Source organism: Telmatherina bonti, assembly GCF_933228915.1.
Source record: "Telmatherina bonti genome assembly, chromosome: 21".
Taxonomy (NCBI): Eukaryota; Metazoa; Chordata; class Actinopteri; order Atheriniformes; family Telmatherinidae; genus Telmatherina; species Telmatherina bonti.
This window is the reverse complement of record NC_136630.1, coordinates 17,212,592-17,230,619: the sequence shown is the minus strand read 5'-3', so window position 1 is coordinate 17,230,619 and position 18,028 is coordinate 17,212,592. Positions and strand designations below refer to the sequence as shown.

Sequence of the window (18,028 nt, the reverse complement as noted above, 5' to 3'; positions counted from 1 at the left end):
TACGTTTAAAACTGGTTCTTTGTTTTTCTGAAAATGCAAGCAGAAAGCATGTGTGTTTTCTGCTTATCGGTGCATTTTAGCAGCTGTTCATCCGCTGAATACAAATCAGCGCCAGGCAAATTAATGAGCAGCCTCCCTCCCAGCTTCCTTCCTTCGTCTATCCGAGTATTTTTCCTTTGTCCTCCCCCCTTTTTCTGCCATGTCCTTTTGGCTTTTGTTCTGAACCAAACCGGCCACCATATGCCAGTTTGCGGTTGTGTACACATGATGAAATAAAGCTATGTACACACCTGCATGGAGACAGTGGCTTCGACTATCGCTTCAAAGGAACCTGCCTCCATCTGCCATGCCTTTGTACTGTCATTGCGACCTGTTTTTTCCCCCTCCTTATTCAGAAAGGTCATTTGCTATCTAAATTAATTCTGAACACACTTTAAGATTTAAAGTGAATAATGTCTTTGAAGGTATGTCTGCAATTCAGCAGTAGAAGAAGTGAATATATTTCAGGATTAATGTAATCTGATTTTAAAATGGATTATGGTGATACTGATCCTCTGTCCACAGAGTAAATCTACTAAATCTGAATTTATGTAAGAGTTTTATAGAAAATATTTAGAGGAAATGGTGAAGGGGGAGAAAGAGTTTTTTGTTTACAAACAGAAAAATGAAACACCAGCAGGGGTATACTGGGAAGCATCCCCATTATCTGTAAACAGACTCCCACATGTAAAGTAAGGGGAGTTCCTCTGTGAAATACTAGAGCTATATTATTGATAGACTTATAGAAGACACTTGGTAGTGTCTTCTATAAGACACTTATATGCACACATTTATATACGTTTTAGATATCTGTCAAGATGTAGAATAAAGTTCATGTCTACAAGGTGAATAAACAAGACATCATTAACCATGAAGAATACCATATAATCCCCTGAACCCAGTTTATCTCGTCCACCCAAACCACTTTCTTTACAAACTCGAATCAAAAGGACGGGCGATTTCTTTTCAAACTGCATGCAAACCACATTTGCAGGTCGGAAGCATGATTATAATCTCATCAGTCCAGATGTCTGTCCTCCTGTGCCATACTCACCCTGACACAAAAAGACAGCAGTGAATCCAGGGCGAAGGCAGTGCTGACTGGAATCAATGCTGATACTAGCAGATGGCTATGGAGGACAACAGTGCATGGACAAATGCCAAAATAAATTGTCTGCTGGCACTTTGGAGGGAGGCCCTTATACAAACTAAGCTGGAAGTAAGCTGTTGTTGCAAAGCTGCATCACAAATGAAGCTAAGTAGGTTTAAAGACTGATTTTGTTTTTTATCTTATTAAGCAGCCTGAACATATCTATAGTTTTAGCTTCAGTTTGGAAATCTGTGAGGACACATGGAGAGTGTGTCGTCTATCACTGATTTGTGACCAGAAGGTTCTTCCTCTGCTCATACTTTTAATCTCCACCAAGTTTCACAACTGATTTTAGTATAATCTTGATAAGTGACAAACTATTTTGATCATGTACTTCCTGAATTATGAAAGCAAAGAAATAGTTTAGTAGAGGATTTACTTCAGATGGCAGAATGCACGTCTGTAAACTTGTGTACACAGGTTTTGATTAATTTTTTATTCATCAGTGTTTTCAGGCAAATGTCTCTTTTCTTTTTTTTGTATCATCTTCAAGTAAAGAGCAAAAAGAAAGCTTTGTATCTAACTGGCGAAACTTTCTGGCCCTTCAGGTGTTACCACAGGCAGCACACACGGGACTGAATCACAGATAGAGGCTTGATTTTGCTGTCAGCATGGCTGTAAACATGATGCCGGCTTCGACCGTTTGGCCAGGGGAAGAACAACCATCCCTGCTAGATCAGGAAGGCTCTCTGTCGGGCCAAGCCCCCATCTCTGTGCCATGCCCACCAGGCGCGGGTGAAGAACTCCTCCACAGCAGCAGCAGCCCGACTGGCACGAGACCCCCCCGCAGCAAATCCAGAGGAGAGCTAGTTATAGTCATCAACGAGAAACTGAAGAACAGTAAGTAGCTGGGTCTGACCTCAAATGGAGGCAGTGGGTGGGTGGAACCTGGGTCATGCAGCTGCTTAGTCAGCTTGCTCCGGGAAAGTCAAATCCCACTGCATGAATGAGCTCCCAGGAGAGTACACACACACACACACACACTCACACACATACATTTACCTTTTGCTTGTCCTTTTTATCCTTCACGTGCAGGTAACGGGATCCACTCGGCACCTGCAGAGAGCACCTCCCCAGTCATCTCCTCCCCTCCCAGAAGACAACATTCAATCTCCTACCCTCACCACGGCAAGACCAGGAAGGGCAGCAGGGCGGGCTCCATCGGTTACACCGCCTTCTCACCCAGACCATCAATCTCCCGCCACTCTAGCATTGCCACAAACCCACCCTTGGACCGGACCAAGGTCAAAGACTACCTCCTCTTATCCGTACTGGCTTGCTTCTGTCCTGTCTGGCCCATCAACATTGTTGGATTTGTCTACTCCATCATGGTAAGAACAGAATAGCTCGTACTCGGTACAAACAAGCAGTTGTACTAAACCCAAATTAACAGATTGTCTATTTTCTCCCTTCAGTCCAAGAACAGTTTGGAGCAGGGGAACCTGGATGGCGCCGTGCGTCTGGGACGTGTAGCCAAGATGCTCTCCATGGTGTCACTAGTAGGAGGGACGGTCATTATCATCGCCTGCATTGTCAACCTGGCCAGTGAGTGTCCCAAATCTGACCTTTAAACCCTAACCACACCTCTTTACCCTGTGTGTAACTATGCACAGCTGATTCTCTCCTCCGAAGTCCTCTCTTGTGATGAGCCTGGCTCAAAAACCTACAATTGTCTCTTGTTGTTTTGTTTCAAGGCATTTAGCACTAAAAAGTCTAGTTTAACCATAATCAGTGCTACTACGTTCATCTGTGTTTGCACCATGTTGCTCCAGTCTCAGTGCCTGCATGCATCTTTAAACACTGCAGCACTTTAGCTATTAGAAATAATACAAGAACAGTAACTATGGCACTTTTGCGTCCAACTCAAAATCTACAGTTTCTGACCATTTTTTGCAGCTGGAACTGACTGCATGCCTCCGTTTACCTGTAGAGTGGTATGTGTTTGTTTTACCCTGTTTGCCTGTATCATATTTGAAATCTTGTCCCTGTACCTTATGTATACTATGCATGTCAGTGCAAGTTGTTCACAAGCTCACACGCTGAATAAATGTAATTGTACCTTACAAATAAAGGGATTCTGATAACAGATCAGTGATTATTTCAGTGACTTGCATAGAAAAGGACTAGTGTTTGTCTTGCACAGCAGTGTGTAAAACAAAACTACCAGAGGTCAAGTCAGTTAAATTGTTCTTTCCCTTTTCATTTCAGTTCAGCTCAAGCAGATATTTATCTGTACCTCTGACTGCACACAGTTGCAGCCAGTCGGGTCTCATTAAGCCAAGAGATGTTCTAATTAGCCCGATGACTGGGAGAGCAGTTGTAGACACAACTTGAGTCCAAGACCTCTGGGACTCAGCAACCCTTGTTTTTCTCATTATGTAACTGTCCTCTGTGGTCTGTGAAAGTTTATACATCCATATTAAGTTGCAGAGTATACAGCTCTAACTAATACGCTTCCTTTTCTCCTTTTAGTAAATGTGAAAACCTGAGTTTCATCCCAGGATGAAACTGGATAAGGCAACTCACCGTCTGGCCCGCACCTGCACCACCATCTTTACCGCCTAGTCATTACCTGGATGTGTGACAAATATGCACCTGATATACAGTGCTTACTCATATTTCTGTGATCTTTATACAATTCCTTTTTTGCTAATGGAAGAAAATAAGATATGCAAATGCTGCTGCTCTCAGCCTGGGATGGGGTGGGGGGTGGGTTGTCCTTCTGATGTTAAATGGAGAGGGGAGTACACAGGCTAATCCGTCCCTTCCTTTTCTGTCCAACACATTCAAAACAATTTCTATAAATGACGCAAACCCTTTGAGAGTCCTATCACTACCTACAACAACTGCTGCACTAGAAAACAGGGAGGCCAGTGGAGGTGGTTACAGACTCCCAGCATCATCTCTACATGCAAGCCCCAACAAAATGTCTGCCAAGTCCACCCCTCACTGCACCAACAACAGGACGCATCAGGCTGCTGTTAAATCCCTTCAGACACACACGGAGAGAGGCTGTGGGATTTGTGTTGCTTTGGAATCAAACAGCAGAAATTCATCCATTCCCCGTCTCAGAGAAGAAACACTTTGAACTGCATTAGGTCCTCTTGTTTCAGACTGTCCTTTGTGACTTTCACAACTCCACCGTGCCCTACATCTTGTGTTCGAGAGAGAGTGTATGGGTGGCAAAAGAGGATGAAAGAGAGGCTTACCAAGGACTAGCTATGGGTGCTAAAATGGAAGGGATTACGGAAAGTCTCGCACAGAAGGCACAGTCATCACTGCAAGGAAAAACATGTGCCAAATAAAAGAGTTTAGAGGGGAAATTTCTTGCTTTGTTAAGACCCAACTCTGATTCCAGACGGACATGAAATGTGATTTGACCTTCCTGCAACTTTACTGTATATCTGCTCTACACCACTGACCACTGTGAGCTGGGAAAGGACTGATTAAACTGGAGCAGAATGTGTTAATTTTACAGTAAAACCATTTAAGCTGCATCATCTATATGTAACCTAACTTTTGATAATGTTTTCTAACAGATCACTTTGAAACAGAAAATGATTTCCTAACGTGATGCTCTTTAAGTGATACCCCTGACAGATGAGGCTAGAATTGTACGAGTGTGTGTGGGCATCACTATTTGGTTAACAAATTCGATAGCTTGTTATTGCCGCCAGAGATGCGGCCTTAACCTCAGTTTTCCATCCACAGGTGCTGTCAAACCAGAAACATTGTGGCTTTCCTGTCCCTCGAAAAGCTTTATGTATGCCAGTTTCCCTGTGTAAACAACAAAATGACCTTTTGATGGGCGATTTATTCAGAAATGATCCTGTGGGTGAGAAAGTTAGGTAGCACTATGGTAGCATTAGTGGGGATAACTAGTTTAAAAATCCTTGTTTGTTATTATTGTTGTTATGTTTGTCTTTAATTTACCTTGGGTCTTTATCTACCTGTGATTCTCACTGTGATCTGAAACTACTGGGTTATCAAGACCAGATAAAAATGATTTACTGTGTCCTGAATTTTCAGTCATGTCCAAACATGGCTTCAGAGTCTTACCATGGGGTTTTCTGTAATTATTAATATGGTATTCCTTTCTTTCTTATAATGTAAATTCAATTGTAATCAACAATTGTATGTATTCTGCAGATATAAATATCAATATTGTGATAATTCTCTAGGTGATATGAGTTAGCATTATGTAGTCATGATCTAACGTAGACAAAGGCACTGTCGGCTAGTCTCCTGGCAGTCATTGTATTCTCAGCGGGCGTCTATAATCTTTGTGGTTATTAGCATGTTGTGGATTTTTATTAATGTATGATTATAGTAAATTGCAAAGGTAAGCCGGAACTTGGATTATTATACTTCTGCGGCACATTCATAATAAAGCCACAATGCATGTGACATGTTTTCAGTTTTGTTTTGAGAAGATGAAATGCAACAGCAGCGCAGTGAAGAGATTTGGTCTTTGAGTGTCAAAGTTAGAGTCAGAGAGCTTAGACAACTAAGGAGAGATTGTGTTTTGCAATTAAGCACATGAGAGTAGAAAAAAAGGGTGGGGTGAGTATTAGTGGGTGTATTTCTCAAGAGTGTGTGTTTAAGCTGCAGTGATGCAAAGCGCCTGCTGTTGGCAGGCAGTGGAGCAGAGACAGCAGGAAGAGCAAAATGCTGAAGGGAGCGGCTCAGAGCCAAGGAAACACACACTGATGGGCTGTAATGAGGGCTTAAGTCTCAGATGAGTTCAACAAAAATTAAAGCAAAAAAAAAAAAAAAAGCAAAAAAAAAAAAAAAAAAATCTATCCCTCATTATTTTTTTCTGAGGTTTCTAAAGCCTAAGGAAGACATTTCCAGTAGGTGTCCATGCTTTTCTCTTTCATAATCCTAACAAGAGCCCTGCTGCAGAGCTCTGAAGAAGGAAATGTTATTTAGTTTTACATTTACTTTAACTGGAGGAGAGGACACAACTGTCCTGTCATCTCCAGTCCTTTGATAAAAATCACCAGGAAACAAAACACAGAGATTGTTAATTAAGTCAAAAAAGATCCACAGATATTGGGAAAAAATTTCAAAGAGCAGAAACAGAAGCACAGACACACTGTTGGAGTGTTTACTATTAATTTCTAAAGCTAAAAAAGCGGCTCTGTTTTTGTAAAGAGTCGATAATCATGGCTTTTTGGTCGTTACATTAAAGAGATCTTCGGGGAACTGCAGATCAAGCTGCTAATAATGTAGAATAATATCAGATAGCAGTATTCTGTTCAAGGTGAGACTTTGTATTTCATGCTGCAATATAACAGCGACCAAACAAACATTTTCTTGAGAACGAAATTAAAATCCGCAACTGCTGAAGCTGGCATGACCTACAAAACTTCTCTTTGCTCAGTGTTTGTGAAACATGTCCACCTGTGGCTCTTACCTATTTCACTTTACAATAAAATAAATATCTTCATTTATTTAACTAATTAAGCTCTTTTATCTTATTTAGAAACTTTTGCATAATTTAATCAGCCTTGAAAAAAGAGAAATGTAATGTCTATCTGACAAGGAAAGAACAAGCAAAAGATCAGTCCAAGGAGATATAACGCATAAATACGGAGCAAATTTATGAAGATTTCATGACAATAAAAGAAATGCAAAGCAACCAAAATGTGACACAATTTTGCTTCAAATAGATGTAATGTGATCAACTTGACCCACAAATAAAACATGGTCAAAATTAAATGTTAACATTTGTGAAATTATCTGTTTGAAATTAAAACAAAACCATGAAATGATTTAAAATATGTTCACACGTAATAGCAGGAATGGGGCATAACAGAGCACTGATGCAAAAAGCTTTTTAGACTAAAACATTTTAAGGAAGACATAAAAATGAGACCAAATTGAGAAGCAAAAGAGACCAGAAATGCCATCCATCTTCTATACAAGCTTATTTGTAAAGAGGGTTTGCGGCAGCCTCCGGGTGAGAGGCAGGGTACACTCTGGACAGGTTACCAGTTTATCACAAAGAGACAAACAAACCTCAACAGTAAATTGTGATCTTACAGTAAAATTACACACAATTTACAGTAAATTGTGATCTTAGCATTCATAAATCCTGAATTGTTTGATCACAATTTCCTATCTCTGAGATGTTCACAAACATCACAACCTTCATTAGTGAGTTTGTTGTGATAACAAGCTGTACTTGTTGGAATATTGAACACAAAAACACAAGCCTATGTTCAATTTGTATGTGAATTTATGTCACAGAATATAACCCTTTAAAGCTTGATTTAAAGATTTTTCATTATTACATGAGGTCTTTATTTGGCCCTTCATTAAAATGTAAAAAAAAATATATATATATTTTTAGGGAATTTTTTTTTTTTTTTTTACCATTTATTACAAAGTGATTTGTCAAAATTATTACAGTTTAATCTGCTGCTTCCTGGTATCTATTAGGGGTCAGATTGGGTTGAACAGGATAAAAAGAACTGCATTTTAAGCAAAGCTTTTATTATAAAGTGATGCAAAATGTCTCAGAAACTGTATGCATCAAGTATGTCATGTAGGACTTTATAGGGTTAAAATGTTTTTGCTCACTAAGGGGAAAAAACCAACGACTGTGTCAGAAATACAACTGCACTCCTAACATCTGACAAAAGCAATTCTCTGTCACCTGTGTTGACATTTTGACAGCTAAAGGCGTTTTTCTTTGTGCTCAGCTAATTTAACAGTTTGTATACAGTAAAGTTGTTGCTCAAAAATGGATCATTATACCAGACAGAATCACATCCAGATGCTGTAAGTGGGTCAGAGATTATCCTGCTCGGTCACATAAACATGACAGCTGTGAGTCAGCTTGGCATAGTGTGTGTGCATCAGGGTGGTCTTGTTGTGTATGCATAGGAAATAACTAAGCCTTGCTGATACCACTCCCTTCATGTACAGACGAGATCAGAAAAGAAAAATATTCAGTCAATGCTCAGATGGATCATTGCAGATAGTGGCAGTCATATGCATTGCTACTGAAGCTCATTAAGCAAAGAAAAAGAAAATCCATCAGCTTTAATCATCAATCCACATGAAAGGTTTAATCTGACAGGAAGTGTGCTGTGTTCTGTTGAGGTGTTCAGGTTCAGCTGCAGAATCATCCACTCAGTTTCTGTGAGTGTAGCTCATTTATACTGACAGTAACTCGGATCTGACACATGCCGACTGAGGAGTCACGGCGTTGCTTGCTGTGAAAAGAGGTCAAACATATGTAAGGACGTTTACATAACATATTATTGGGAGGGTCAATCAGTGTAATGTAATATTTGTGACTTTTCTCCTTTGATGAACACATTTTAAACAATAAGCTGTGTTCAGAGTGTTTTAATGGTTCCTTTTTACCCCAAAGATTTTTAAAGAAAGGCTGTCATGGTTCACATTACAAATACACTCAAACTGAACAAATGAACATTAGAAAATTAATAATTCACACCCAGTTAAATTAACTTGAATACATTTCAAAAATGTAAATTTGCTCTGATGTCTTCAAACATAATTAATAATTTCTCAGCCGACATGAATAAGAATTAATGCCGCACATCAACTGTGGATGATTTGTCATAAAGTTCTGCTTCCCAATAACCGTAAAATAAGAAGCAAATGAATTCATAATTTGTATTTCTCATCATTTCACTGCATCTGTGTCATTTCCCAACATCTAACGTCACGTATAGCCGTCTGACCTGAAAGTGTGCAACAGAGGGCAGCACAAGCTGCGCTCTGTCTGTTTGTCAGGTGTTTGTCTGCATCACATCACAGCTGATCCATATGTGGAGCACAGATTGCACAGATAGCGTGAGCGACAAAAATCAGTGTGTTGACCCACTTACTGAGACATCCACTGTGTTTAAAAGGAACTGTTGGGATGCTTACTCATGCATATGCCATGAAGATCACAGACTGAAATGATGTGCTTGTTTGGGACACTCTTCTTTTCTTGATGGCTTGACCAAATTAGCAACAGAGAGTAGCTACTTAACACTTTGTGGCACAAAAAAGAGCAATTGCCATTATTCTCATGTGATATATCACCTGGGGGCCGGTGAAGGAGAGTTTAGTGATTCACTGTCTTCATCAAACATGTTTTCCTTGTCTTTTAAATAGTTATGTTTAAATCACTGATTCAAGTTCCCTTGTTTATTATTCCAAGCCAAGAATTTATAATAAAAGATGGTTTTGGAGCAAAAAGAAGCCTACATGTTTTGTTTTGTTATTCTTTTATAAAGGAGCACAACTATATGTGAGTTATTCAAATAGTTCATTTACCTATTTTTAAATGAGCACCTTTGATACAACAGTGTTGCTCAACTGAAATGTTATAGGACCATTTGGGTGATGTTTGGCCTGTAATGAAAGCATTCCTGCCGCTTTTCAGCATCCCTGCTTGTAACCTTCCATTAAAACCTCAAGCTAGGTGGCACTAAAGCACTCATTATTGCTTCATAATTAAAACTTATCACAAACCGTTGTCCCTACTTGCTGAATTATCATAATATAACGTTTCCATCCAAGCTTTTAGTCAGTGATTTTTTACTGCAGGGTCTTCACTGCCTCTTTCAGGTCTATAGTTTTTCTTTAAATGAACTTATCATGATTTGCTTCTACACAATCACACAAAATTTCTAACACAACACAACTAAAACACCTTTTTGAGCATCAAACTGTATTATATTAGATAAAGTTTTTACTCCAGTCAGAAGAAACTTTAGATCTGTTGCCGACAAAGAGGACAAGGTCTGGCTTCAACATGACAGAAATAAACCAAAGCTGCGGATTTTAGCTCATTATTTTATGAACGCTGCTGACAGGAGTCACTGTAGGTTGTGACATTCTGTCTTGGTTTCTGTTTACTATTTTGACGCATTTGTTTTGTCAGTTTGGAGTTGCAGCTAGGGATAACCTTCAGGGAATATGCCCTGAAAGTTCCCTCATGGTTATCATGTGAAACCATTAGAGGCCCTACAGGGAGGCTTCAGGGAATGCTCTCTAAAGGGTCTGTGCAACCTTTTTTCTATTCAAACAGCTTGTGGGTAAAAATGCTTTCTGAACCAGCAGAGAGAGCAGAATAACATAAGCTGAATTTCCAACCTAAAACCTTTAGAGCTGTCAGAAAACCATTTCAGAGGTTGCAGAGATGCTTCTGTGCCTCAGCAAACCAATGCAGAGTTTTCCATTCATCTTGATGGATGCACTTTCCGGTAAATCAATTCCAATTGATTATTTGATTTTAATAATTCATGTTCAACATCAGACTGACTATAAAACGTTCGTAAAAACTGAATGTGCTTACTGATTTTCTGGAAAAATTTTCTCACTTTTCTTGTATTTTTATGGCATTCTGGAGATTTTTCCTGTAAAATCATTGTAAATGTTGCATTACAATTTGAAACATTTAATTACAAGTCAGTTCAATGTATTGACGGACATACTGTAATGTAATCCATGTATGTTTGGACAGAAACAAGCTTAAACACACACACATAAAATTACGCTTACACTCATTCTGTGGATGCACACAACATGCTTAACATACACTACCAGTCGAAAGTTTGGACACACTTTTCCATTATATCCATAGAAGGTTTAAAAATATGTCCAAACCTTCGACTATAGTGTAAATACTTAATACTTGAGCAATAGATACTAAAACAACAAATGAAATGCAGTTTTAACTGAGACATGCATAGACTGTGTCAAGAACCTAATAATTTGTGTTCTCATTCATTCATTCATTCGTTATCCAAACCACTTAGTCCGATGAAGGGTCACAGGGAAACTGGAGCCCATCCCAGCAGTCTTTGGACAGGGTACACCCTGGACAGCTCGCCAGTCCATTGCAGAATTTGTTCTCATGACATCCAAATACTTTTCTTATTAAAGTGCAAATGAACTAAACAAAATCAGAGATGAGTCTCGAAAGTTTTTAAAGCAGACTGACTGTAACTTTGAATATTTAGTAAGTTAATTTCCTGATTTTTCTTTATTTTTTTTTTTTTTAAAGTAATTGATTTTTAAAACTTATTTAGAGATCAGACCAGCTCCTGGATAAAAGAGAGAGACATTCAGTGGGGAAAATGATGATTGATCAAAGCACAGGGACAAACAGTGACTAAGATGAAACCGTAGGAGCCTTCTCTCATTTCGCACAGAGCTTCTTTCCCGCTCAGGATATGTGAAAAAATGCAGAATAATCACAAACTGTACAGCTGCAGAGAGATTCACGTCTTTCTCCTCCCCTGTTTAAAATTTAGACTGATTCTGTGACTCAACACCCATGACTCTGCTTTTGAGTCAGGCAGTCGGCTCATGATGAGCCTCGCACAATGATGCTGTCTCCATTCAGTCTCTGGGAGGCAGTGAGCAATGGTGTGTTTATGAAAACACACTGATGCACCAGCTCTGATCGCTGACACGCCCTTCAGAAGTAAAAAGTTGGATTGAGCTCACTCGAAGCAACAAACCATTTTTATTCATTTAATTTGATCCAACTTTAGATTTGCAAAAACTAAGAAAAAAACTAATTCAACTAATTCATTCATGAATTATTAAAAAGATTTAGCCAGTGTGTAAGTATACTATTGTCATCCCTATATTCCAAATAAAGCTTTTGGAAGTGTCTACTGAACTGATCACTACACATGAAAAGGATAGAAAAGGGAATTAAACAAGATATTTTGGGGTGTGTGTTTGGTGAATTTGAATGTCAAAATCATGAAAATGATGACATACACACTGCTAGCTGAAGGAATATTTAGTTTAAGATAAATCAGAGCTTTAGGGGTGCTGACCCAACAGCTACAGACCCCAAATGGAAAAAAAAGAAAAAACCTTGTGATACTGAAGTCTAAACTGAGAAATTCACCAGTACTGCATGTGTTGCACTTTGGTGTTATTAGCTTATTTAGTTAAATTACCCACATTATTACATTTTTGGCAACACTTTTTGCCCTCTGATACAGTGTGTGACTAAATCAAATTAAGACTTCTGCTTGGAGGTAAAACATCCATTTCAAAATGACTCGCATGATTTATTATTTTTCTAATTTTCAGGCGTTTTTCTAATAAACAAGGACTATGTCGGCTCACCTTACATTCAGAGAAGGCTGCAGCTGCAAATCCAGATGGCTAGGTGGCAGTGTTGGCTTTATTGAGTTGCCACTGAGCTGCGAAACATCAGAGATTCACAGAGCCCACTTTGGAACCAGGATGCATTATAATACAAATTTAACAACACACACACAACAGGTGCAATTGAGTGTTTTATTTTTAAAAAAAAAAAAAAAAAAAAAAAAAAAAATTCATGCACATCTTCCAAAACACAAATTTCAAAAACAAGCAAAACACCATTTATATTTACATATGAACAACACTTTTTGTCAGCATCTCTTGTTTACCCCACGGTTAATGAAAACCAGAGTAAAGCAGCAGCAGAAGCAGACATGGAGAGTTACCAGACAATATTGATCTCAATACACCACCTGTTATTCATCTGAGTTAAACAAAGACTGTTGATTTCATTTACTGCGGCAGACTATAGCCATGCACACCTTCTGAAAAACAATGCTGCTGTGAAAACTTTCTGTTAATAACATCGTCGTCCTCTTCTTCGTCAATGATGCTTTGTGGAGAAAAATCATGTCAACATCAACGTGTCCTCAACAGGTAACGGGCACAGTGATAACAGAGCTGATACTCGAAACGACTGTGAACAACGCAAAAACAAAATCAAATAAAATTCTCTCTACTTTATCAAAGCAACACATCTGAAGAGTACAGGAAACAACACAATGAAGAGCGTGTTGTCCTGCAGCAGAGCCTGGCTCCATTAACACCAAACATGCAAACAACTCACACAAACCACTAACATGAAAAGAGCCAATTATCTTATCAGGCTGTGCTGTCTGCAGGCAATCCAATGACAGTCGGATCAATAGATGTAAAATGTCTGACAGTGTTAAGACCACTTAGAAATCTCCGGAAGCATCAGGGAAAACATTATTGCAAAAGGATAATTTTGTGCGCTGTATGACAGATGGTTTTTATCATGGTGTTTTTTTTTTAATGTCAGAAGTTAATAAAAACAACTGAATTTGATGAAAGCAAGCAAACCTGACATGAGGGATGATGTGAAAGTCACACTGTAGAATGATTAAACCTCCTCCCTCATCACACGTATGTGCAGGATTTCAGTTTGTCTTGTTCTGTGATATTTGTCCAGTTTGGAGCAGCGTCGAGATGCATTTATTCCGACATTAAATTCTTTAAAAGGGACAACAATTCCTATGAATATTAAGCAGTTAATACGCATAGTCTGAGCTCTTTGGTGGAAAGATCTTCTCCAATTTGAATTAGGTCTGTCTAGATCCAAAATGGCAGTATTGATCTGTGACTGTGCCCTGTTTTGGGTATGGAGTTATGAATCATGAACCCATTTAATGACACAAAATAAGTAGGATATAAATCCATCATAGTCATGCAGAAAATCGTCCAAGCATGCGATGAAACATCTCCTATCCCAAGTCTTCAGGTTGTCCCTCAAGCTTCAGCGTAGAGGAAGGATGCTCAGATCATTCCTGAAGTGTGGATCCAGGCAGGTCATTGGTCAGGGTGTGCCAGCGCTCCACCTTCTTGCCCTTGTTCTTCAGACAGTCTATCCAGTGCTGCAGAGTTTCTCCCTGTGAGTGACATCCTAAGGATATGCCCCCTAAAACAGAACAGAGACAGAGAAAAGACAGAGTTATGTAAAAAGTCTAAACGGGGACAAATGATATGGGATAAACAAATTTTTCAGAAAGGCCATTTTTAGTCTGGAATTACTGCTAGTTCTGCATAAGTTATACACTGGGCGTGGAGTGGATGTACATCACTGCAGCTTCAACCTTCAACTTCTTTTGTTTATATAAAATCATGTTGCTGAGTAGCATAGCTATTTACAGCCCTATTTTATCAACAGTAACTGTATATTTTATACATTTTTAATGTTGGCATGATTACTTTAATGCAAACAAGGTACCTACACCAGAATAAGGTGCGTTGAATTTTTAGTTATTCGTCCACAATCTTGCAATATACAATCACTGGCTACTTTATAAGACATCTCTGTTAAATTACATGTTAACAGAAATAGCGGTTCGGTCACATGAAAGCAGCTCAATGCTTTTAGAAATGGTGAAGATGGCATGCTGAAGTTCAACACGAGCATCAGAACAGAGAAGAAAGAGGATTTCAGTGACTTTGAACATGACATGGTGGTTGTTGCCAGATGGATTGTTTGAGTATTTCAGAAAGAGAAAACATCAACAGAGCAACAATTATTTGGACGGAAATGCCTTGTTGGAGTTAGAGGTTAGAGGAGAATGGGTAGACTGGTTTGAGGTGATGGAAAGGCAAGAGTACCTCAAATAACTACTTGTTATAACAAAGGTATGATGAATACCATCTCTGCAAAAAATCGCGTTGAACCTTGAGGCAGCTGCAAAACACCATACCAGGCATCTCTCCTGTCAGCTAAGAACTGAGAACTGAGGCTACAACTCGAACAGACTCACCAAAACTGAACAATAGAAGACTGGTCTGATAAGTAGTCAGATGGATCGATCAGAATTTGGCATAAACATTGTGAAAGTACAAATCCATCCTGCCTTGTAATGAGGGTTCACGCTGGTGTTGGTGTAATGGTAGAGGGGATATTCTCAGCACGTTTGGGGGGGCTCAGTGTCAAAGTCAAGGTCAAGTTCAGTTTATTTTTCTCCCTTGGGAGAAATTTGTTTTAATCAAGTACCAATTAGTATCAAATGAGTATCGTTTAAACAGCATAGCCTACTTGGGTTTTGTTGCTATGTTGATCCCATAATGACCACAGCGTGCCATCTTCTGTCGGCTGCTTCCACCAGGATAAATCATGTCAACAAGGAGACGAACCTCTGAAGAATGTTCCCAACATTTTGTTGAATCTATACAACATGGAACTGAGGCAGTTCTGAAGAGCTAAGTGGACCCACCCCAGTACCAGCGAAGCTTACCCAGTAAACTGGCCATTGAGTAATTGTCTCTTAATATTTGGGTCCAGATAGAGTTGAAAAAAAAAAAGGAACAGAATTCAGACTGGATTTCTTTAAGAGGAACAATTAGAAGTACTAATTAAACTAAGCCAAGTTGGCTTCTTTAACTTTCCTGACAGATTACATGCAGTGGATTACTCCCTTGTGGCCACTATTAGTTTCACCACATCCAATTAATAACCTTTAAGTGTGAAAAGGCATTCATCAAACTTAATTACTTGAGCATAAAAACTAGTTACCTTGCTTCAATTTCCCTCATGCTGCAGGAAATACATGCTAATGCACAGAGAAAAGCTTTTGTCTACATCTGACATTACTTAAACAGCGCCCTGTATTATATTAAATAATAAAGTGTCTCTTTTTCATAACATTACTGAACCATTTTGCAAAAACACATCTATATTTTTGTAGCTTATTTTTTAAGATTTTTATTCTCAGCTAACTTGGATATGTTTTGCACATGTTTTCTTTTTATGGGATTTGTGTAATAAAATGGAAAAATAATGCTTCATCTTCAGATACTAAGTAAAAGACAGGAACCTTGATGTCATAAGGATCCAGTGGATGATTTAAATAGATTAAAAGAAGTATATTTTATCACTTACTCCTACCTCAGTAGTTTGTTGCCTAAACTAAATCAACACCCTTGCAAAATGACAATGCTACACTGCACATGTGACAGCATCTAATTCAGATCATCTTAAAATATCTTTCGCTACGCCTGCCACAGTTTTCTGGTGAAGAAAGAATCCACCTATATGATCCAAAAATCCCTGCCTGTGGAAAGCTGTCTGTGTTTGTGGTGACATCTCACCTATGAAGTCATTCGACCTTCCCAAGTCATAGTCCCACACAGTGACCTCCAGTGTCTTGGTGGCTAATTCAGAGAAAGAAATTTCATAGAAGAACTCCTGGGTGGAAACAAAGAAGTCAAATGATCACATCAAACACATCATTGACTCCTTTCCTACAGCATTCTTATGTATTCCCTGATATAGTGGGAGATAAACATATACTGCATGTGGGGTTGTCCCTTTTAACTTTACAGGCCTAAATGAGCATCTCATGCAAGACATGGACATTACCTCATTAAATTCTGGGTTGAGAGTCTTTTTTATGACTGCTGTTTTATGCTTGGATTTCTTCTGAACATCTGGCTTCAGGTACCTGAGAGAGAAGAATGTGATACTATCATGTATGAATCTGATATGATAATGACAGAGCACAATGGTAAAGGGTAACTGCAAATGCTGAAGGTAAAGGTCAGAGTATGGTTACACGTGGACAAAGTAATTATATAATCAACAATAAAATGACAGATTTACTGGTTCTATCTGCAGCCTTTCTCATTTTGCTCTTTTAAAAAAAGACAAGGATACAAAAAAAAGCAGAGTAGGAAATCGAGGTTTTAATTTTGTGTCAGGAAATATACAGAAAGCTTTTAATGTGCAATTCAAGTTCATTTGAAATTTAATATAAATGAGGCTCTATGGGTCCTTTAACTTTGTACTTTTACTGAAATGATCAGCAAATGATGGACATTTGAATGAAACAACAGTATCCCGGCTGAGATAATAGCTAACAGTAGCTATTAGCTTAACCCAGAAATAGTTGCTACTCCTGTCCAAAGGTACACATTGTAAAATTACAACTTGTCATGATATGAAGTCTCAGGTGTTTTTTCTCAATTTTGGTTTCCTGTTTTATTTTGTAGTTTTTTACCTGTTCAGTCTCCTTGTTTCCTGTGTAGCCTTCGTTCCTGTTCATAGTTTTCACCTGGTCTGGTAAGTTTCATTCACCACAACTGTTTCCTGTTTGCTTTCACAGTACCTGCAGCCCGTTGTTACAGTTTTGTTTGCTGTTTCATTGTGTTTGCTGCCCTTGAGTACCGTTCTGACTTCTGAGAGTAAAAACTTTTCATCCAGCATCCCTGGGTCTGTTCCTGTATTTGGGTCCTCAACCTCCACCAAACCCTGACACTACTATTCCTTTGTGTTGAAAACAATTTAGGACATGCTTATTTGTGAAATATTGATATATGGATTACTTTGAACAAAACCAAGCAAGTTTTCTGCTTTTTAGCATTTGTGCTAAAGTTGTGCCAACTAGCTGAAGTTTCTTTTTTACTGACAATCTGATTCTTTCTTAAAGGAAAGCTATTGAGTGTTTCTCAAAATAATCCGAACTAACTTTTACGGCAATCAAGCAGCCTACATGGGATTTTAAACAGACATTATGGATCTTCTTTAATCTAATTATCAATCCTCTCAAGGCTTGTTGTCTTCTATGTGAAACTAACCCTATAAGACCTAATCAGTAACAGCACAGATTGAAGAAGCTCAGCCTCCTCTCCCAGCCTGCCATTAAATTCTCAAGATATTTTAAAGCCAGCTGGAAGGAGTTTGGCAAAATCTCTATTCACATTTGCTTTCCACCCACCACCCACAGCTCAGAGCGCGTATGTTCCCACACGCTCTCAGGCACAACAAAGCATCTGGGAAGAAGCTTCTGCCAAAGGGCAAAGATATGTGCTCGCATCTAAAATGAAACAAGGTGCGTGATGTACAGTACATCACTGGGAATGTGTGAGAGATGGATAGGTGCGTAGGTTTTGTTGATGTTAAGAGGGGGATAAGAAAACTTGAGGCATGAAGGGGAAAAGAGCAGAAGGCTTTGTACTGAAATGAGGCGAGCATGGTGGCAAATCTCTGTGTAATGCATCATTCTATATTTGATGCTT

General features: G+C 38.8%; 2 protein-coding genes across 2 annotated transcripts in view; one reads left to right on the top strand and one right to left on the bottom strand.

Moving 5' to 3' along the window:
- Positions 1 to 1,800: 1,800 nt before the first annotated feature.
- On the top strand, positions 1,801 to 2,760 carry prrt2 (proline-rich transmembrane protein 2; the record flags this gene model as incomplete). Its single annotated transcript, XM_079260556.1, has 3 exons — positions 1,801 to 2,029; positions 2,225 to 2,520; positions 2,605 to 2,760. 3 exons carry the CDS (start codon positions 1,801 to 1,803, stop codon positions 2,758 to 2,760), a joined length of 681 nt encoding a protein of 226 aa, XP_079116682.1.
- Positions 2,761 to 13,794: 11,034 nt separating this feature from the next.
- LOC306771780 (double C2-like domain-containing protein alpha) overlaps positions 13,795 to 18,028 on the bottom strand; it is a gene marked incomplete at both ends in the record, with an annotated part of 30,586 nt that continues 26,352 nt past the window's right edge. The window contains 3 exons of the mRNA XM_079261097.1: positions 13,795 to 13,931; positions 16,103 to 16,199; positions 16,374 to 16,455. Of these exons, the coding sequence (XP_079117223.1) occupies positions 13,795 to 13,931; positions 16,103 to 16,199; positions 16,374 to 16,455 (316 nt within the window). The remainder of the gene's footprint in view (positions 13,932 to 16,102; positions 16,200 to 16,373; positions 16,456 to 18,028) is intronic.